This window comes from Dicentrarchus labrax, unplaced genomic scaffold (genome assembly GCF_905237075.1).
Source record: "Dicentrarchus labrax unplaced genomic scaffold, dlabrax2021, whole genome shotgun sequence".
Lineage (NCBI taxonomy): Eukaryota > Metazoa > Chordata > Actinopteri > Moronidae > Dicentrarchus > Dicentrarchus labrax.
In genome coordinates, this window is record NW_026136713.1 from 948,066 (window position 1) to 971,370 (window position 23,305).

The 23,305-nt window shown below is 43.1% G+C and overlaps 1 protein-coding gene across 2 annotated transcripts; it reads left to right on the forward strand.

Moving 5' to 3' along the window:
• The first annotated feature begins 1,951 nt into the window (after window positions 1–1,951).
• mgarpa (mitochondria localized glutamic acid rich protein a) lies at window positions 1,952–22,576 on the forward strand. Of its 2 annotated transcripts, XM_051421236.1 has the most exons (13): window positions 1,952–2,145; window positions 8,039–8,139; window positions 8,356–8,461; window positions 11,937–11,954; window positions 16,059–16,358; window positions 19,002–19,180; window positions 19,224–19,235; window positions 19,270–19,365; window positions 19,492–19,668; window positions 19,746–19,872; window positions 20,058–20,461; window positions 20,731–20,777; window positions 20,945–22,576. In XM_051421236.1, the coding sequence occupies exons 1-12, from the start codon at window positions 2,070–2,072 to the stop codon at window positions 20,764–20,766; spliced, it is 1,632 nt and encodes a 543-aa protein (XP_051277196.1). In that variant the 5' UTR covers window positions 1,952–2,069; the 3' UTR covers window positions 20,767–20,777; window positions 20,945–22,576. The 2 variants fall into 2 exon arrangements, with proteins under 2 accessions (XP_051277196.1, XP_051277197.1); XM_051421237.1 differs by lacking the exons at window positions 16,059–16,358; window positions 19,002–19,180; window positions 19,224–19,235; ... (4 more) ...; window positions 20,731–20,777; window positions 20,945–22,576 and adding an exon at window positions 13,869–14,483 and having other exon boundaries at window positions 1,974–2,145.
• Window positions 22,577–23,305: the final 729 nt, after the last annotated feature.

The following is a 23,305-nucleotide window of genomic DNA, read 5'->3' on the forward strand; positions in this document are numbered from 1 at the left end:
AGTGTCACCCCCAGGGACTTGTAGGTGTCACCATCTCTACCCTCTGCGGGTCTTGCTGCGGCTGAAGTCCACCACCAGCTCCTTGGTTTTCCCTGTGTTGAGCTACAGGTCGTTTCTGTTCAACGAAGTTCTGGGTCAGGTCTCTGTACTCCTCCTCCCTATCATCTGAGATACAGCCGACAATGGAGGAGGTATCAGAGAACTTCTGTAGGTGGCACGCTCCGGAGTTGAAGCAGAAGTCAGAGGTGTAGAGGGTGAACAGGAACGGTGACAGTACAGTTAATGGGGTGTGCCAGTGCTGCTCGTCACCACGTCTGACAAGCAGCTGTGCAGTCTGACATACTGTGTTCTGTCAGTGAGGTAGTCTGTAAACAAGGCTACAAGGTCCTGATCCACCTGCATCACAGAGTGCTTCTCTGCCAGCCTGAGAAACTGGATGGTGTCAAAGGCACTGGACAAGTCGAAGAACATGATCCTCACGGTGCTCTGTGCCTTGTCCAGGTGGGTGTAAGCTCTGTGAAGCAGGTAGATAATGTCCAGACAGTCGTGTACCAGCAGTCTGAGGTGCTGCAGAACCAGTCTCTCAAAGGTCACCATGACATGTGACGTAAAAGCTACAGGCCTGTAGACATTGAGAGCGCTGGTTCTTCCTTTTTTGGGAACAGGAACTAAGCAGGAAGTCTTCCAGATCTTCTGCACCTTATTCAACCTCAGGGAGAGGTCAAACAGATGCTGGAATACTCCTGCCAGTTGCTCTGCGCACAAAATGTAGGAAGTGTAAAACATTGTCCCAATAGTATATTACATACTAAATTTGACCAGGTATTCAGCACGTGTTGCATTTGTAGAAAAGAGTGGTAACTTAAGGAAAGTTGGGTCATAGACTGTTTAAATAGTGGTCATAGCTTCTGGGTCTGAAAAGTGAAGCCAATGCAAAAGTGTCCTAAAGGTCCAATGTTTGGAATTTAGTGGCGTCTAGTGGTGTAGTTGCTGATTACAACTCCCCCCATAATCACCCCGGACCCCAAAAGCCCAGCAGAGGATGTATTTGCTAATGAGAGTCTTTCTTATGTCAAAGTTCTGAAAGTCATGAAAGGTAAAAATGCAGTGAAACTTTTTAGTATGCTAGAGGAATATGATTCACTAAAAAAGTTCTAGCCCCTTTGAATTCATTTCATTAGTTAATTTGCTTTTCCTTTATATCTTGGACAATGTCTCTCACCCTCTCTACGACACACTGGCCCAGCAGAGGAGAACCTTCAGCAGAAGACTCCTCTCACCCAGATGCACTACAGAGCGTCACAGGAAATCATTCCTGCCTGTGGTCATCAATCTCTACAACGCCTCCCTCAGAGAGTCAGACACCCCCTCTCTGTAACTCAAACAACGGAATATCATTGTTGCACTTTTTGCACATTTCAAAACTGTACATTTTACCTTGTGTGTATATATATAAATATATATATATTTATATTATGTTCTTAATGTATTATATGTTGTATGTATATATGTTGTATGTATATCTGGAGTTGTAATGAGAGTAATTTGCCCCTGGGATTATTAAAGTATTTCTGTTTCTGATTCTGATTTTAATTTTGTTTCAGTCTATTTCGGTTCAGTTTGTTTTTGTATGTAAATAAAAAAATAAAATCTCCTTCTCTTTCAGGGGTTCTAACGACTCCTCATACATGCCACTTTGCTGGTTCTGTGTTGCAATAAGTAAGTAAATAAGTACATATTAAATCTTCTTCAACCTCCTCCAGGGTTCTAACAGCTCCTTGTACATTATGTTTCTCTGTGGCACTGAATAAATAAATAAATAAATAAATAAATAAATATTCAGTCTCCTTCTCTTCCAGGGTTCTAACAACTCCTCATACCTGCCATCTTCCTCCTGACTGTGGCATTAACCACCCCCCATACAACGTTACAGTGTAACATAAATTGCACAACAGGGGGGCAGGGCCGTCCTCCGCCTCCTCGCACGTTGCTCTGAGCCGACCGGAGCAGCCATTCATCCAGCGTTTGCTGAAGCTGCAGCATTCCCTTCGTAGCCCCGGAGAGCAGCGATGTTTTCCTGCAGAGCGGCCTGGCAAAGGTGTGGGCCTTTGGCACGGACAGCAGCCTATAGGTTGCCCCGGGATGGTGAGTTCGATCAGCCAGAACCAGAACCCGAACCCGAATGTTTTCCCTTTCTCCACCACCCCTCTGCGCTAGAATGTGACGTTGCCTGTGTGGCGATGTGTGGTCGCTGGAATAGTACACTCTGTCCTCGTGTCAATGTCTCCGCATAGCTGCATCCTCGAGCCGCAGGATCACCATGGCTGCCACTGGGGTGTGAAGGTCAAGTGAATTTGGGATGACACGGCTTTGGTGTGCACTTTAATCTATGGTGTTTAAATGGTGTCATTCATTTGAGCGTACATTCAGGCTGCTCCTCGTGGAGATAACGTTAGGTATACCGTGAGTCCCGGTTGGACTGTTTGATAAGGACACTGAGCGACCGCTCTCTGTGTCCGCCGCCAGTGTTAGGCAGAGCGGAGGATGTGTAATCCTCCGTCTGTCAGCCTGTGTCCATACTTTCTATATGACGGTACATTTTAAAGCAGTGTGTGGCGAACCGTTAATACTAACGAACCACGTACACGTTTAATTCTCTGAAGCTACGTTCATTGAATTGTGTGTTGGTTTAAAACGTTAACGTACAGCAGGTATACATTGTATATGACCTTCAGCACACTGTGGGGAAAGTTGGTGTGGAAACATGGTTGCCGCTGTGCGTCACGTGGTGTGCGCGTGTGACGGTGGTCCAATGTAAAGAGTAGAGAGGCACGAGCTAGCTACCCGACACCCCTACGGTTGCTGAACGGCACCGTGCCACCGGCAGCTTCTCTTCCTGTCTGATGACCTTACACAACCGTGAGTGAGCCATGGAAACGCTATGGAGGCCCATTTCCGCCAGTGTGACGGAAAAAAGGGATTCTGGTAAGTCATTAGAATGAGAAACCTTCTCAACAGTGACTCGGTATCTGAGAGAGTCATTCTTTTGAGATACTAAGTCAGTATAGCTTTCTCAGTATACTGACTGGTCAAAGCTGATGAAAATGGGCCTCCATAGAAAACAGTCGTGTTTCATGTAGGAGCCAAAATGTTACAAATTTGAAGGACAAAAGGCTTTTTCACTACCTACCTTGGTGATACTTCCAACCTTGAGTCCAAGCGGTTATTCTGGCTAACGGTGTCAGCTGGCTGTCTGTCCGGTTAGCTCGGGTTTCAGACAGGTTAAGTAAGGACTTTGACTTTTGCATTCAGACGTCATGTTTGGCTGAAAGTGTGTTGGCCAGTGGCGGCTGGGGAAAAATATTCTCGGTGGGACTGTGCCATACTTTTTTGTTTCTGTAACCATCGCAATACAATTTAACACAAACTGCAGGACACCAGTGCTCAGTGAAATAGTCAGTAGGGCTGGGTATCATTTAAAAATGTTCGATACCAGTACCAATACCAGTACCCTTAACACGATACCGATACCAATTGAGTACTTCATTTAGGGATGCACCGATCCACATGTTTTCACTTCCGATCCGATCCCGATACCTGAATTTTGATATTGGCCGATACCGATACTATTCCGATACCAGAGCTCTGTTTGCTTTAATATTATCATTATCATTATTGTTGATTTTATATGAGGCTGAAATAAACTCCTCAACAGGCAAGTATGATATGTATGTATGTATGTATGTATGTATGTCCCAAAAGGCAACTTGAGGTAAGTATGAAGTCAGAAAAACAGGAAATCCTGTTAACAGGAAAAATCCCATTCTGAAAACAAATATGCAACTGTAAGGGTTTCAAATGTATTGTCATCTCAATATTTATTAAATTCCCAAAATGTCAAATATTTGAGTCTTTAAATATAAGAAAAGTGCAATAAGTGTAAACATCTTACACACACACTATCAATAAAACAGTGTGCATCTGAGCAGCACAAATCAAGTACACTGGCTCTTGTAGTATCAATAAATCAAGCTTTTTAAATGTCAATTATCTGAAATATAAGAAAAGTGCAATAACTGTAAACATCTTGTGCGCGCAGACACACACACACACACACACACACACACACACACTCGGTAATCCCTTTAGCTTTCCCGTTGTCTGCCTGGAGTTTACCTTGTTTTTGGAATGACTCCAGAAGTGATTTCTGACAGCTCGCCTAAAAAATCCTCGTGCTGTTTCGTGTGGTGCTTTTTTTAAATGTTTGATTGTGTTCGTAGTGTTGTACGACGCGAGGGCGCTTCCGCGTCTCTGAATTACGGCTTTGCAAACATTGCATTTTGCTGTCTTGCTCTGCGGTGTTTCCAGTGTAAAGTATTTCCACACAGCGGACATGTTTGCTAGCCACAATGCTGCTCAATGCTATCCTGCTAGCTGGCTGCAGCTGGTAGCTGTCTTCAGGTGCTCCTCCAGCACACTGTCAAGGCAGGCAATAAAATCCACCAAGCCCCGGAAAATGGGGGGGGTTGTCCGAGGAGTCCGAGTCAGTCTCGTCATGCCCACGCAAGGCCAACTCAAAAATCCCACAAAACTTCACACAATCTATAATTCTGGATAAAATGTGGCTGTTTTTATCCACCTCCTCATTATGTTTCCTCACCGCAATCCTGTGGCCGTCATCCAGCTGCGTAGCGATGTTCACCCTTCCTAATATGGCTAGCTTTACAGCGTTATCCATGTGTGCCCTGGTGTTCTCGTGTTACTTTAGTTTCTCTGACAGGTGCTTCATATCCCTCACTCCGGTAACTGTCCATGCTGGATCTGTCCCCGTTGTTTTAAAAAGCAAGCACGGAAAGCAAAATACAGCATTAGCATGAGTGCACCCAGCTAGCCAAGCCTTCCCGGTGTACCGGCTACGGGAGAAGCCGCCGCCATATACTGCTTCCCTCTCTCGCTAGCCTGCTGTCTGATTGAGAGCTCAGGTTGATCTGGGCCCAGCTCTTTCACCCCAACTTTCTCCGACAAAGTTCTCCTCTCAAACGGATCTTGGAGGAGAGATTTCACTGAGTTAGGGTTGGGTCTTGGTCTTGGAGGAGTATCGTTCGCGCTCGCCATTGTCGTCTAGTAAAAATGGCGCCCCTATAGCCCGGTCCTTATTTTATCAGGGGCGAGCTTGGGGCGATAAAATAATCACCCTTCTTGGATTCGATTTAAGGACGCTGATTGGCTGAATTTTATCATTGTCATACATTCATATCTTAAATTAGCAATTGGCTTAACTGCTACATAGACCCGCCTCCTGGGGGCGCTTTCTCTATCGGCCCAGAGCTGATGAGGCATTCAGACAGGCAGAGGAAAGGTTGCGAATAGGATTTTCTATCATATTTTACACATATTACTGGGTGCAGTCCCTATTTCAAACAAACAAATATGGACATACTGATATTTTTATCATTATTATTTTAATTTTTAATTTCTTAATTTTATATTTTTTTAATTTTTTGTGGCTCAAGGGGTATCAAGATGTGTTTTTTGTGTAAGTGTAATTCCCACATTAAAATCCTTTAAAGACATCTACTCCTACTGCCTTTTAAAAATTCCAGAATCGATGAATATGCAAATGTTAATTTCTAAAGAAACACAGATTTTTGACTGGAGGGGGCCTTTTTAAAGGTGCAGTGTGTAGGATTGAGTGCATTTCTCCTACACCGTTGCAAGCGTGTAGGAGAAACTACAATGGCAGCGAAAAGGATCTGCTCCCACTTTATTAAAAAATTGCTCATTGTAGTAAGGTTAAAAAAAACCAGGTGATTATACACTAATGAAAACATACCTATTGTTATATTCCATTACTACCAATAGATCCTCCTAAATGTGTGCTCGGCTGCACCCGCTCTGGCTGGCTGTGTCCTGACTGCTTCAGGAAACATCTTGGATTCCTGACCAAGCCCAGGCCTAAAAAAGATGGTAGCATGACATGCCTTCCCACCCTGGGCTTGCTTGTTGTCTTGCTGCCAGGCACTACTGGGGGCCTCTTAAGAGATTACCTCAAAGTCCACTCCATTCCCAACCTCCATTCAGAGATCAGACAAATATTGCTGGACACCAGACCCTGACATTGCAGCCTCTCCTCCACTTCAGTGGTCCCACTTAACCGGAGAAGGCTATCATGCTCTAATCCTGTGACTTCTTGAACTGCTTCTCCTCCACTGGTCATGAAGTTTCACCACTTATCCCTCCAACTCATACCTAGGACTTGAGCCGATTAGCCGGTATAAATAACAGGGTCATGTCAGCCCTGGACACCGGATTAGTTCCTGAGAATATGAGGTTAATGCCCTCAACATGAGGGGCAACACGACAATACTCAACTTCTACAAGAACAACGGGTTAATTTGACAGTGTTTCTCTGAGTTCACAATTGAAAGGCATTCATTATCTATTTTAGAAAGGGAATTCATTTGGGTGCTGTAGGGATATTGTACAGCTGGTGGTGATATGGATGTCTTCAGCCAATACCAATAATCACTTGCTCGTCATGGCCCAGACCAACAACCGATAACCGACAAATTTCGCTCTTGTTTCTAACCTGTAGTTCATGCACAACTGAGGGTAGAAGACTGAGTGAGATTCTGTTCGGTGGGCTTTGGCAAAGGCAAAGAGCTTTGAGTGGTCGGAAGGTGCTATATAAGTAGTCCTTTTTACCATTTACCATCTAGCTGTTGAGTTACAGACTCTGAAAACTGAAAACCACTCGCATCTGTATTTGATGACCTGGGAAAGAGAACAAGCGAAGTGTGTAGGAGAAACTCCTGCGCAAAAAATGCTTAAGGCCTTATCTAGAGCCAATGTTTTGGTAAGAGAAATATGGTGGTTCAACATGGTGGACTCCAATGTTCTTTTTTTTGTGGATACACTGCGGTTTCCTTTGGACAGCCAAGTTCTCTACACCAAACGGCTGCATACTGTGTTCAGATGCACGTTGTTTGTTGGAAGAGTGATTCTCTGGTGTGTGCACAGGGTTTAAAGGAATGCTGATGTAAGAGGTTTTGACTCCAGTCCAAGTTTGTTCATAGTAAACAAAGCTTGCTGGCCTGCATTTTCTTTAGTGTCGCTAAATGTTGTGCCAAAGTAAAACAAAGCTTTTGCTGAGTCAAATAAAACGGGGTATGATGTCTGCTCCGACTGCGACTAGTTGATCAGAGTTTTCCTCCCACCACTCTATTACCTGAACTGCAGTGTTTAACAGTGAGCATAACCCAACTCTGTCTTTTCTTTCCCAGGGTGTGGATCACCTTGCAGGCGTCAAACACGCACTGACAGGCATATTTTTGGCAATCTAAATCTATTTGGTGCTAAAGCCAATCAGCAGGAGGCATGAGGCCAGTAAAGCGTCTTAGCGTGCTTCCAATCCCTTTCACACTGAGAGAGCTGAGGCTTATGGGCTTGTGTGGCACATTATTTCTGTCCTGCAGGATCTTATCAAAGCCACGAGGGTCTGCCCACCCAGGCTCATCGATAAGTGGGGACTGATTCTGATACCTGAACTTCGCGCATTGGCTGATACCAAGTACCGATCTGATGCATGTGCATTTACAAAATAGAACAGGACACTGCTGGGAAGTGGCAGAGTCAGTTTATGGGCTAATCAATTATGTGGTATTGGATCACTCCACTTACTTGCTGATACACGGGCGGCTCAGAGGCAGAGTGGGTCGTCCACTAATCAGAAGGTTGTTGGTTCGATCCCCGGCTCCTCCCGCCACATGTCCAAGTATCTTTGAGCAAGATACTGAACCCCAAATTGCTCCTGATGCCGTGCACTGGTGTGTGAATGTGTATGAATGTTAGTTTCTGTTCTGTTTACCATGTGTGAAAGGGTGAATGTGGCACGTAGTGTAAAAGCGCTTTGAGTGGTCAGAAGACTAGAAAGGCGCTATACAAGTACAGGTCCATTTACCATTTACAATGGTGCAGTATTTGAGAAATTTTCATATTTTTGTTATCAAATAACCTGTGACTTTTGAACTCTTTCCAGTTGTGCAGCGGCGGCAGATGTCATCAGTCCCTGGTGGGTCTGGGGAGAACATAGTCTACGCCTTGCTGTGTGGTGCGGCCTTTGCTGGTGGTATCACATATGTAAGTTATATTCAGCAGTTCAGCTTCAACACATTTGATGATGCTAACACTAAGCAAGGTCCAGAATGCTAACGATGTGTCCTCAGCAAAGGGTTAAACCCCCAGTTCCAACAAACGAGTCGATCTTATGAAATGACTTCATTGCAATATCGGTGAAGCTTTCTGTTTGAGGAATGAGAAATGAACCAGATGTCAGACTTTGTCCTCTCCCCACAGGCGTACAGCACTGTGACCGGCGACAGTACCAGGTACAATGAACGCGTGGCAGAAATCCGGGCCAGACCCAAGACAGAGTGGACACCTAAACCATGGCCACCCAAGAGTAAGTCTTCCTCACTACCACTCGCTCATAATGTGTGAAGCTACAATAACACTTTATTGATCCCAATAAAGTGGGGAAATTCACTTGCTACAGAAGCTCCTGATACAACACAACAAAATGAGGAAATACACTGAATAAAATTGGAATAGAACAAATAAAAGATATAATAGAAAAATAAGAGTTATATGTACACTATATACAGCTTTTTAATATACAGATGTGATTGATATGGAACATTGCACAGCAGGAGGTAGTGGTATGGCGTAGAAATAATATAATTGCACAGGACAACAAAAAATATATACAGCAGTGTCACAAAGCAGTGTCACAAATATATACAGCAGTGTCATTTAAAGGTAATATAGGCTATAAAAGCAGGGTTTGATTCTGATAGCCGCTTTTATTTTAGATCCGCTTCTACGACTTTTTCATTTGAAGCTCCAACGCAAACTAATCAACAATCAAAAACAAAAAAAATGTCTCTGTTGGCCAGCAGCGTTGGCCATTTTTGCTGGTTAAAATGACAAATGGAAAAATAATATCGGCTGCATTAATTAATGTTAATTCTGATCAGAATGAAGTTAACATTACATGAATAAAGTTTTCAGTCTTGCATGTGGGTTGGGAATTTTTACAACTACTAACCAACATGGAACCAATACCCATTTTCCTTCATATCCTCTGTAGTTTTTTTTTCCAGTGTGGATGTGAAATAGTCCTTTATAGTCTAAAATTGAACCTGTTTGAACCTGCAGAGAACAGTAGTACAATAATAATTTGTTGCGGTATTGGAATTGAAAATGTGGAATCAAGCCATCTGTAGTTGTATGCCGATGCTGTTATTAAACCATCTAGCATAGTGGTTGGCAAAGAGGAAACTGTTCTGATGTAATTATTTAGTCTACTGAATGGCTTAATGGACAAATTCTCAAATTGAAGACATAAAAACACCTCCTCCAGACAGAAGGTAAAATCCACAGCCATATTAAATCCAATGACTCAGTAACAGACTGTAACAAATAATTACTACTCCCATGTGGAGGAACCAACAATACTGTGCTTGTTGTGCACCAGGCCTAATGGCTCATTCTGTGGACAGCTCCTGGTGCTGAAATCAGGACCAACAAACATGGTGGATGAAAAATAAAACCATTTGATTAAATCAAGCAATACTTAATCAATATTAAACACTTACTTATTGCTTTGTAATAGAAATGAGCATCATACATATGGTAAAGATTAAAAGCACTTCTGTCTGGTCTTTAGCTCCTGTTCTTTCTATGATTTTATTTTTTATTTTTTGGTGGTTTTTATTTATGCATTTGTTTTTATTGATAGTGCAAGATATGTGATTAACATTAAGAAAGGGGAGAGGAAAAATTGTTTGTTTTAGAGTCTTTTCCAAGAGGTGCAGATCTAATTGTAAATACATAATGGAAGTCTAAGTATATTATGGGCTAAAGTCGAGCTGAGGATTCAGAGGACAACAAGCACGCGTTTCATTCGTCCGCTCTGATCATTTAAAGCTCACTAACCGCCACAACCATCTGTCAAATGTGTCGTCTTTCTTGAATTGACATGTAGCCCCGTTTTGCTGCTCTGCCTCATCGTGAGCTAAAAGATTTGACTTCTCCCCAAGCAAAGGATTGTGGGACAGTCCCAGATTATCCTCTGCTTATTTCAGCAGCAAGGGAACGTCACTGACCCAACGCATGAATGAAGACACTCTGCTCAGTCTGACCACCGTGTGTTGGTAGGGTGGCCATGCTGTCCAGCCTGTGTACTTTTACCAGCATCTTAGAATCCTGCTGGAGTGCTAAAGAGGCCAACAGTCAGACCAGTTCACATGTTCACAGTGCCAGGACTACATCAGACTAGTTTATCAGTTTGAAATATTTATTGGAAATTGTTTCTGGTGGAGTGTTTCCATTCATGCAGCAGTTTGACTTGTTGTTTTTGTAAAGAATAGAATGGAAAATTAATTGGTGCTAATTTTGACTATTATTATTGTTGTTGTTATTTTTATATATATATATATATATATATATATATATATATATATATATATATATTTTTTTTTTTTTTTTTTTTTTTCTTTTGTAAATTCACAGTTGTGAATGTTTTCTGGTTTTGTTGTAGAATATTTAATTCTTGGACTAAAATTCTGATGTATGTATGAAAAAAGAAGTGGGATAAAGTGACAATCTTCTAGAGAGAAGTGCTGTTTGTTAAACTACAGAAACACTGTGTTCTGATTGTACAGAGTGGAGCTTCCTCCCTCACAGAGATGATCTTCTGCAGAGAGCACACAAAGCAGACAACAGACCAGTGTAATTTAGTTCTGTCATCAAGTCACTCACTAAATTAACATCAGTTAGTGCCAGCTCATATGATCCGCTGCAGGCAGTGACAGCGGCTGTCAGTGCCTGCTAAAAGAAACTTGCTAACTGTTTTGTACACTGCTCTTTGATAATCATAATTATATTGTAGCTTAGCCAATCTGGGTATTTTGCCATCTCAGAGTCTGAACTCACAGTGCACCCAAATAAGTTATGAAGTGCTGCACTGTAGTAACGCAGAGCAGCGCTGCAACACTAGCAGGCTAAATGGGACAAAACACAGCAGAGTAAAGAGGATCCGTTTTGTATCTGATTTATGCTTTAATCAATGCCGATCCATTAAAATGTGCCTGGATCAGCCCCAACACGGATCCATAGAATGTTGTCATAATGAACAATAGTAGACATGGGGAAAAAAAGTAGGGGTCAAGCTTTGCAGCTAACGGCGTCTCCACTCTCGTGAAAGGTAAAAGGTCAACCCCAGGGTCTCCCAACCAGAGCGACGTCAGTAACGTTAATACAGCATGGCTCGCGAGGTCGCTAGGTTAACAAACCCTCTGACAACGGCCACACGATTTACAGTGCAGTGCAGTAGAGTGAAGTATTGTAGCCCATGTATCTAAATGCATATTGGATTGTCTCGGAGAGATGCATACTCAAAAATGCATCTTGGATCCAAACCAGTATATATCTTAGCTCTGCCAGATTAGCCAATCAAACGCCCCTGTTATAAGCCCCCTTTCCTCCTTAACACAAACTCATTTCCTCAAAACACAAACCTCCTCCGCCCCAGCACCCGACTGTGTGCATGCTGTTTGAACATTATCATTGTTTGTGATCACTGATGGTTTGTTCTGGATGGCAGACTCTCAACTACCATTTTCTATTGTAGATTATCTAGATGATCCAATTTTGAATAGAGCATCCTATTTGGCAGTGTACTGATCATCAGCAGCACAATCACTGTGTACAGTCACTAATGCATGCAAGGAGATAAACCCACTATGTAAACAATTTGGCTTATGCAGAGTCGGGCTCACTGCTGGTATCAAGATGAACCGTTTGAACTGATCTGCCTACTGTTGCTGTGCTTGTTTCTATGTGAAACTTACACTGATGTTTCTGTTTGCTTGCAGGCCAGGGCGATGAAGAGGGTGAGTTGTCCTCAGATATTTCGCTTTCATTCATGATCACTGCCTGAGAACTTTCTGAATGCTTCACCGAAATGTTGACCTGGGTTCAAGGAAATTTGGCATGGGTTTGATTGTGCTTGTAGTAATTTCACTCCTGATCACACTAATCACTAAACATTTGAGCACTTCCAAGATTAGATGGTGAAGGAAATTAACCGAATGTTGTACACAGAAATTAAGATCATTGTTATCATCATTAAGAGCTGCCTATACCTAAAATGGAAGTTATGGGATTGCAACCAGCCAGTAGTCACAGCCGTCACAGTCAAATACAATATAAATATGAATATAAAATAAGGGATATTAAAGATGACAAGCTATTGTATAATTGCTATACCATATGTAAACTAAAATTAAGAAGGGAAATTGTTAATGGTTATAGTTGGATACTGTCGCGATCAGAATTTTAGGCCTTAAAAGTGGATTTGTTTAATGAAGTTAACCTTGTGGAGTCTTTTTTAAAAGTGTTTTTAGAGATTGTTTTTAATTGATCATGGAACACAATGTGGAACACACATTGGACCAGTTCCTTCATCTTTGCACTTTTTTTGCCAGTATGGACATAAAATAGGTCTGAAATTGCATTCATAAAGGTCTGTGGTTTAACCTGAGGTAACACTGTAGTTATATGGGCTGTCAAAGAACTGAAATGACCATAGTCTCTTGATACTCAAGATATTCTTGCAAAAAAGTTAAATACTCCAAAAACTGTTTCAGAGGCAGACTAATGGAGGGCCATGCAATGCATAGTAGACCCTTTATGCTTAGAGATGTGTTAACACTATAAACATGAAATCCTAGTGCCATATCCGGGGGCCTTGTCTCGGATACATGATATCCTCAGCATTTTATTTTATATGCAAATCCTTAAGCATTAACAACATACTTACTGAAAACACTATGTACTATATTACAAAAAACAGCGCAGCAAGGTTCGTAGGAACGTTTTTTTTTTTTTTTGGGCGGCGGGGGAAAATTTGTTAAGGACTATTAATGCAACCGTCACACACACAGAGTGCAGATGAACAATGAACTGAAAGGACTAGGGATGTCACGATACCAGAAATTTAGTAGTCTATACCAATACCAGCAAAATTCCATGATTTGATACCATGGTAAAAAACAAATAATAATCCCCAATAAATCCCATGGACTCCCCCCGGTACCTACAGTACTGTAGAAAAACCAGTACCATCATGTTTTAAGAATTTTGGCATCGACTTGGTGCTGAAGTATCGATTCTCGTGACATCCCTAAAAAGGATGCTATAAGTTATTTAGATGCTTCCTAATTATTAAGAACTAAACTTTGGCTTAAGTTAAATTTCATAATTGCAATTAACCCCCCTCCTCTGTAGGATGTTGCAGGATTTCTAGTTTGGGAACATGTACATGTAACATGTACCATTATATTCTTCAGGGTTTGGTTACACCGGTACAGTTTTTACAAGTCTGTCCTCCTATGTGACCTCTCACCTCTCCTGATTTTACCCTTCTGGCCAGAAAACTTGGTCTCCAAATCAGTCCCCTCCTTTGATACCACTTAATCCTTTCTTTCTCTCCCTCTCTTACTCTTCCGTGTGCTCTTCATACCTCTTGTGTTAGCAGAAGTAGTTAGGCTTTAAATAAAAACTACCAAATTTAAGTCATTTGAAGACATCTCTGCTCCCAAACTGGTGTCTCAATTTCCTCCATGACTAAGGCTTCTTCTCATAGCGCTCTCACCATTGGCCTCACCCAGCAGCCCATATCCATCTTTCTCATGCATAGCCTCTGTGGTTGACTTTAGATTGACATTGTGTAAACTGAACTTGGTTTAAAAAAAAACAATCTTTCTTCCCGTTTCTCTAACTCTGTGTGTCTTTACTCTTTTCAGTGTAATGGTAAAGCTAAGGTCCTCTGTGGCCGCATGGATATTCGTCCTAGAACTGGACTCTTTGGATGTGAACGGGAAAACAAACCCCCTCTCTTCCTCCTCCTTACCTTCTCTCCTGTACTGCTAAGAAAGAAAACGAGTCCTCCACTCGGCCTAAAACCTCTGGACAATTCTCTGAAGGATACTGATTCAGTGCTCCTTTCTTCATTTTGTTTGCCTCTCGCTGCTAATGTTAATGTGTAAATCTGTGAAGAAGATAAATGGACTTGACAGAAGTATCCACAAACCAATTTTGACAATGTTTTCTCTTAACAATGTGCTACATCATTTTTCAACACCACTCTGGTTTTGAATGCTACAAAAATGCAACTGTTTACTGACAACTAGCAGGTCCTCCACATTGTAACAGAGCCTCAACAGAACCTTAATATATGCTCAAAGTGTTAGCCTTTAGCCCATTATCATGAATTGCTAACGACTATTATCACTCCCAGTAGCCGATGCTCAAGAATCATAGTTGACCCCTGGGCCAATCTCCCACAACTCGGTGTATTCCTGTTAATGTAGAACAAATGGTGGAGGTATCTCAGTTAAAAATTAAAGACGCACAACCTACCTGGTCTGTCTCGGTGTCTGTGTCACTGTCGGACTCACTGTCAGAGTTCCAGATAACTGATTGCTTGTTAATTGGATGGTAAGAACCGAGATTCATCTTCACCCCCTCTACCTTGCACCGTAACCCACACTCCTCTCCCTCTCCTTCCCCTGCCCTTTCCCCTACCCTCCCCTCCCTCTCGTCTTTGTCGTGTTCCTCCCTGTCTTTGAGTTTGCATGCAGTTTGTGTAGTCATGGTGCTGCCTCTGGGTTTTTTCAGATGACATATTAAGTGAGGCAGCGGTAAGGTTTGGAGTGGCTTGTCTAGAAGTAGTACTTCTGGATCAAGCTGCTAGAGAATCTAGCTGTTAGTAGCTAGGTTTCCATCCAACTGTCCATCTTTGAGACGGACTTCCCAAGGAAATCAGAGACTGAAACGATGGTGTAAGATATTGTAATGAATATCATATAACCACAGAGACCCAGGACAGGCAAAGTGGCTGTGCTTGTTGGGTACTGGACAGACCCAGTGGGGCATTAGCCTCACAGGGCGAAGCCTGTACGAAACAGAATATAATGACCTATTGTAACTCCAGATTCTCTAACCTGTGGGCCCCACTGGTTCATTTAATTAGCTGAAGAAAAAGCTGTCAGATTGTCCTGTCTCAGCTCACTTTATACACAAGGTCAGACCAAGATGGGGCCCACATAGTAATTGGATGTAGACTAAAAGTCTTCTGTGCTGCATGAGTGAGGGATGAACCCACTGATAGGCCTGAGAGGGCTGCGCCTATACTCGGAGAATTTGGAGTAACTAATATTCGCGTCTACTCATTATGAACAAGCAGCAACCAGTGGGGAAAGTCCATGACAGACTTATCGAGCTGGCCCCGTTAACCACTGTGTGGGAATTTAGAATTCAGTTTCAGTTATTCAGTAAGATTATTTCCAGATAAAAATAGTAATTTTCTTTCCACCTTGTAATGTTCATGAATGGTAAATGGGCCTGTACTTGTATAGCACCTTTCTAGTCTTCCGACCACTCAAAGCGCTTTTACACTACGTGCCACATTCACCCTTTCACACACATTCACTCAGTGATGGTAAAGTCCATCGAACAGAAACTAACTCATTCATACACATTCACACACCGATGCACAGCATCAGGAGCAATTCATTTCCAATTAGTGGACAAACCGCTCTGCCTCTGAGCCACAGCTGCCCCTTTTTCTAGTTTCCAATAAAAAGTGACAGCCCTAATATATTGTGAGCATAGTGTGCATTCAAAAAAAAGTTGTCTTACAAACCATTTGGATGGAAACCCAGCCACTGATAATATATTAATGCTCTTTCATAATGCTGCTTTTAAAGTATTAATCAAAATATGTCACATTTGAGAAGAGTAATTATCATCTTACCTGCAGCGTTTCAAACTGCATGTGTCTGTAGAAAACACACAGTGGCTGCACCAGTCATAAATAGTGGGTGGGGTGGGGGGGGGTCGTAGAGTGAAAAGGCTGCTCACTGTAGTGGACAACAATGTGTTGAATCAAACCAGTTCAGGTTAATACTCTTCCTCTAATTCTTGTGTTCCAGGTGGAGAGGAGGAGGATGAGGCTGCGGCAGCTGAGGAGGACGGTGGAGAGGCCGAGGTTGCAGAAGAGGATCCCGCTGCTGCTGCTGATGGCGAGGCAGAGACTGTAGTGGAGGCAGTCGCCGAGGTGGTCGCAGAGGCCGCTGAGGTGGTTGCCGAGGCAGCGGAGGTGGTTGCCGAGGCTGCACAGGAAGTGGAGGCAGTCGCAGAAGAAGTGGCCCAAGTGGCTGAAGCTGTTGAGGAGGCTGCTGAGGCTGTCGCGGAACCAGCCGCTGTCGCTGCAGAGGAGCCTGAAAGCAACGGTACGACTTCTTCATCTGAGGAGGAGGCCTCTGAGGCCTGAGGTTCCACACATTCACTACAGGGAGACACATACACCAACAGACACACACTGGGCTTTTTCAACCACTTTAATTAAAGAGCCGCTGACAGCAGGTCTTCCTCCTCCATCACAACACTGGGAACAATACAACTGGTAACTTATAGTCACCGTCTAGAACCACTAGAGGTTAGCTGCTTCTCCTCAGGTGCCTGGGTTCACCTATATTCATCAGTCTCTCTTGTCTTCCTAAAACTGTATATTTTCTCTTGTATTTATTGGAGTGGGTATAAATGGGAGCACTTTGTGCAAATTAAGCGTTTGTTCAAGCAAAGGATGACATGAGATTTTTCCTGTGTGCAGCCTAGATCACCGTGTATGATGTCTATATTCGTTCAGATTATTATGAGGCCTGGAGATGTTAAAAACCAGCAAGGCCATTTCCTCCTCAGGTTCCTCTTGATTTACAGCTGCACACCACAGTGAGACATTTCCAAAGTGGCAGTGAGGTCTTTATGTGACACTCATTTGCAGTTATGGGTGAAATAAATGTGATCACTCTCAATACAAACACCACTCATGTAGATTGGCCCTGATTCGGCTCAGTTAACGGTACTTAAAAGCTCCTCCCTGTAAGAAATTCCACAAGCCTTAGAATCCGGTTCAACCATTCACATGCAAGTAAATAGACGTGGCAAGAGAACAAGCAACAGCCCTCAAATGCTTTATCAATGGTATCTTTTTGTCATGAAGCCCCTAATGTTATATAATGAGATTTGACAAGACACTGTATTTGTTTGATTTAAACCTCTGTAATGTTGTAATACTTTGCCAGTCATCACAGAGCAGGTAGAAGCCTATTTCTCCTCAGACTGTCGTACAGTTGTGTATACCCTACAGCAAGATGAGATGTGTAAAAACTCTGTAACTGCTGCAGTGTGCTATTTTCCTTAAATGTAATGTGAAACTGTCAAAGAAATAATTAGGTTGCAGAGTGACTCAAATCATATGTGATCATATATATTTTGCTTATAACTGGATAATGAGCACTGTGAACAGTTTACGGTAATTAATCGAGCCATACAATAAAGCTTTTATCAAACCGGACAGATTTACTGCCGTCTTTAATTTGTCTGAATTGGTCTGTTTTAAGGTCATTTCTGTTAGAGCTTTTAAAGGCATACTTGCAGGATTTTCCTTTTAAAACAAAACCAAAAAACAACGTATAGACTCAAACAAACAATCTTTCACAATCATCACCCACTAGAAGTGTCTATATCTGCAGAGACCCTGCAGCCCTTGCCTGTATTTTCTTATTTTACTGTATGCAGGATGTTTCTGGGCGTCCACCTTTGGGTGTGAGATAGGGGTTCTATAAACACAGAGCGACCAGGTAGTCCATCTATCTCTCTCCTCTGGTACCTGTCTGTGCAATGGATGCATAACAAACTGCAAGTCTGCGTGTCAGTGTCTAGCTGCATTCACACACAATGGAAATATATATATGGCACCTTCCTGCAGGGTTGTGCAGAGGAGTGGCCGTATTTATTTGTGATTTAGAACGTAATCCCTGTGAAACTGCTGTTTTATTTCTACTGCTAACTGCTACTAACGTCACTCACTCTTCTCATTTATTCTCTATGTAGCTCAACCAAAGGTGCTCTCTGTGGCCCCCCCTCGAGCTGGGGAGGAGGGGCCAACTTTTAATGCCGCGTTTACCAACAGAAACAGGACAAATCCTGCGTAGTATGCCTTTTTTTTTTTTAAATAATTCAATTCCAGTTTAACAATTACATTTTTAGCCTCTTTGTTCCTACACAAATGTACGAATCCATCTTCTGTAAATGATAAAAATTGACACCTCATATTGAATGTATTTTTAAGTCTTAAGTGAACTTATAGACAAGCATGCTTCTTTTATTTATTAAGTGAGTATTTTAATCAAGCTCTCCACAGTATTTCCTCACTGCTTTCTGCATTAAACTCTGCTTTGGTGATATGCTTTTAATGGGTATATTTGCGTGATATAGCTAGAGTATTTTCCATATGTATTGTTAAAAATCCCCAGTCTCTGGAGTGAGGATTTATATTTTATTCCACCAGAGAGGAATGAAGAGTAATTTTTCAAGTATAAAATGTTCAAACCAGTATATCCTGTTTCACATCACATTTTTAATAATCAAATTTAAGATATCTTTATTAAAAAAAAAATCCACTATCAGACAGATTTACTTATTTCTTGGAGAGTAAAGCAGTGAATCCAAACCTCACCAAAACTGCCCATTATTGAATACGTATGCTGTTTTGCTTTTGCCTTTGTTGAATTTCTGTGGGAAGCTGTGTATTTCCTCTTTTTATATAAAACTTTGTTGATTCGTAGCACTGCATCGATACTCCAGCTGACTAACACAGCTTTCCTGTAACGCCCGTTGTATTTCTTCTTCCACTACTGGGTGTTGATCTTGCATCTGCATGTAGTCACAAGCCACCAGATTTGCTGGCGCTAAATCCTCACAAATGCCCCAAAAATCACTTTTGGCTAAGTACTTCAAGTTGCATAAGCTAAATGTGGGAAACTATAACTTCAGCAACAGTGATGTTTGGGTGGCTGGATTTTGTGTTGCAGTGCTGCTGGCAGCTGCCTCTACTCTAGAGGTACCGAAGATAGCTGACGTAAAGGAAGAGTTGGCACCCACTGTTGAAGAGTCCCTGGTACCAGTACAGACAAAGCCCGTTGAAGAAATTGAACCAGTTGAGGTTGCACCAGTAGAAGAGACCCCCGCACCGGTTGCCGAGGAAGCCCCCGCACCAGTTGCAGAGGCCTGCACCGGTTGCCGAGGAAGCCCCGGCACCAGTAGAGGCTGCACCGGTTGCCGAGGAAGCCCCCCGCACAGGCTGCACCGGTTGCCGAGGAAGCCCCGGCACCAGTAGAGGCAGCACCGGTTGCCGAGGAAGCCGCCGCACCGGTTGCCGAGGAAGCCCCGGCACCAGTAGAGGCTGCACCGGTTGCCGAGGAAGCCCCGGCACCAGTAGAGGCAGCACCGGTTGCCGAGGAAGCGCGCAGCACCGGTTGCCGAGGAAGCCCGGCACCAGTAGAGGCTGCACCGGTTGCCGAGGAAGCGGCAGCACCGGTTGCCGAGGAAGCCGCCGCACCGGTTGCCGAGGAAGCCGCCGCACCGGTTGCCGAGGAAGCCGCCGCACCGGTTGCCGAGGAAGCCGCCGCACCGGTTGCCGAGGAAGCCCCCGCACCGGTTGCCGAGGAAGCCCCCGCACCGGTTGCCGAGGAAGCCCCCGCTGCCGAGTGAGGCTGCACCGGTTGCCGAGGAAGCCCCCCGCACCAGTAGAGGCTGCACCGGTTGTCGAGGAGGCTGCACCGGTTGCCGAGGAAGCCCCCGCACCAGTAGAGGCTGCACCGGTTGCCGAGGAAGCCCCCGCACCAGTAGAGGCTGCACCGGTTGCCGAGGAGGCTGCACCGGTTGCTGAGGAAGCCCCCGCACCTGTAGAGGCTGCACCGGTTGCCGAGGCAGACCCCGCACCAGTAGAGGCCCCGCACCGGTTGCCGAGGAAGTCCCCGCACCAGTAGAGGCTGCACCGGTTGCCGAGGAAGCCCCTGCACCGGTTGCCGAGGAAGCCCCCGCACCAGTTGCAGAGGCTGCACCGGTTGCTGAGGAAGCCCCCGCACCTGTAGAGGCTGAACCGGTTGCCGAGGCTGAACCGGTTGCCGAGGAAGCCCCCGCATCGGTTGCCGAGGAAGCCCTGGCATCAGTAGAGGCTGCACCTGTTGCTGAAGAAGTCCCTGCATTAATAGAACCTGATGTTTCCACAGCTCTAGTTGAAGAACCAGTCACTACCATAGTTGTGGAAGAAATTGCAGCAGCCCCCGCTGCAGGAATAGCCATCCCTGTAGTGGAAGAATTGGTTGTAGCCCCTCCAGAGACCCCAGCAGAAGCTCCCAAAAGAGAGTACATTGTTGTGGTTCTGGAAGGAACACCTAAAGCGGAAAAACGGCCCATGGTGCTGGGAGTGGGGCCCATGGCTGGTAGGATCATCGCAGCTCCAGACGATGGCGATGCCACTGCTTCTGAGGTACTAGATGTTACTATGTTTTTAGACTGATCTCAGGGTGATCAAAGATTCCATGAAGTTTATCAGTATATACTTGGCAAGAGTACATTTCTCATATTTCCCAGCCTTGGTTGTAGACTGAAACAGTATTTTGACAAAGACTTGAAGAGACCAGTTTTTATAATCAGGATACTTAAGTATATGTATAAACTTTTCACTGCAGCTTGTCTTAATCAGTGTGGGCTTGGACAAAAATCACTCTAACATGGATTTTAAACTCTGCTATTCAGGGTAAACGGCGTCTTCTTAGGATGCAAATGCAGTAATTCCAGCTAAGGTATTGAGCCTTTGACTATTTATTCCATAGTAGAGTAGGCTGTAGCCATCATGTCTACATTCCTAAACTTAAGTTTTAAATACACTCTAGGGATATGTAAATGTATTCATACAGACACACACAATATATACCACTATTGACTTTTGCTTCTCTGTCCTCCACCACAGTAAACTACTCCCGAATGATGACTTTCTGTCCTGCAGATGAAGAGGATGTGCCTTTTTCCTACACTTTCCCTTCCTCCTTTTACCCCTCAAAACACAAGGGACTAGTATGTAGTTCCAATGTAAAGATAAACATGATATACAGTGTTCAGATCAACACCTGCTTTATGGAACCATCTTGTCAACAAAGTGACACTCCATTCTGACTTGCATGTCCCCAATGAGCCCGGTCAGTAGAACAGAACTCTGGTTTATCTTCAATAACTGTTCTTGTAACTTCTGTGAAACGCAACCTGTTTACTGCTGTGTGGACAAAACTGAGCCATTCAGTCCACTTTTTTTCCTTATAGTGTTTACTGCTTCAAAAATCACTCCAGTGGAATACCTCAGTACCACATCCTGTTAACCCAATCACTGCCCAGCCACTTGTGATGTGAACCTACAGTGTTATCTCTTAGTCACCAGCATTCTTTACAGTGCCCAGCCTCGGTGTGAAAATGGAACATCTGGAAAGCACTTGCTGTGTCTTTTTTTTTATGAAGAAACACTCTTTACTCATGTGCTCATGTACAGTAGCTATTTTGCTACCTCAGTTTTCCTTGTGTTTTCAGTCTTTAAAATTACACTACAGACCTCTTCTTGATACTATCAGTGTTACACTTCCTAAGCCAACAGCTAAGCCACTAACTTCAATAACCAACTTATCCTGTAAAACTGAAGGCATTTATTAATTTCCCTTTATATTTTTTATTCCTTAAAGGGTCATTTAATAGTGAAATAACTGCTGCTGCACTGCTCTCATGGGGTCAAAACTGTAAAGCATGTTTCACTTCTGGCCACACCCCTCTATATTAAGAATTGAAACATATTCCTCCTTATATTTTGCAGGCGATCTAATGAATATAAAGTGAATGTACAAAAAACTAGGGACATCTTGATATTAAGTTGGAACCTCCAGTGCACAGTTCTTCTTGCATCCTTTATCGCCATCTGATTAGTCATAGGTACAGAAGGAAACTTGGTAAGGGATACTAACCTGATGGCGAGTGTACTTTATATTTAAAAAATGTACATTTAAGTGTAGCTCAGTGCCATGGTTCTGTGAGGAGAAGTTGTAAGTGAGTTAGGGGGAATACATAAGCAGCATCATGTTCTTTCACTCTTTCTTTCTTTCTGTCCTTTTTTCAAAGAGCTGTCCTTATTTTGTTCTAGCAGTCAGTCCTGCAGTGTGGATGTGTAATTTAAAGGCTTGCAGCAAGTACGAATGGTCCTGATACGGATGTGATGGTGTGACATGAAGTACGTGTGTTTGGGAAGCGTTGCAGTATGTCTGAAGAAAAGTCTTTGGTGTGAAATGCTTCGACTGCTCTGTTATAGTTCTGTCTTCCTCGATTCCCTCTTTACTTCTACTGCTGAATTAGTTAGCTTGGCATAATACGGTATTTTGAAATAGAGGGAAGAATTGGACTTAGTGTTTAGTTTGTATTTTAAAAATGGAAATTACTTTCAGTGTCTGTCCGTGGTTTCTGTAATAGGATGTAAGTGAATGCCTTTGACCTGGCAGAGGGCAGAAACTGGCTGTCACTCATTACTGTTTTTCATGTTTCATGAAAAATAAAGAGGGATCAAAAATCATTTGTCTGTCATTTTTTTTTCAACCAATTTTTCCCAAAACACTTTCACTTAACGGTGTAAATGATGTTGGGTAGTAACTGATTGCATGTAATTGGGATTACGTAATCAGATTACAAAAAATAATCAACCATAATCAGCCCAGATTACGTTTGGAAAAAAATCTGTTCAAATCAGTTTTATTGGTATGTGTTATGTTATCCCAGGACACTTTTCAAATAGAGTAGGTCTAGACCGTACTCCATATGAAATTATTCAGAGACTCAACCGGTCCCACCATGAGCAAGCACTTGGCGAAAGCAGCAAGGAAAAACGTCCTTTTTAAGAGGCAGAAACTTCGAGCAGACCCTGCGCTCTAAGTGGGTGGTCGTCTGCCTCGACCAGTTGGGGTGAGAGAGACACTGTAATTAGATTATAGCTACATTGAAAGGATTACTTGATTGAATTTTTGATTACATTTTAAAATATGAGCAATTTTAAAAATGAAACTGCTTTTCATGATATCCAATGCTCTCTTAAAACTCTGGGCTCTGTATATCTTGATAGGGAAATGGGATCAATCTTCCATTGTGGCATACACATGACCACATAGCTTCTGATTGGTTAACAGACTCAACCCAAGGTATCACGGTTTTGACAGCTTACCATAAGAATGATTTTCAACACAGAAAACTGGATAAATAATCACAGAGGACATTGTGTGTTATTTGATTTGAACTGTAAATGCTGAAT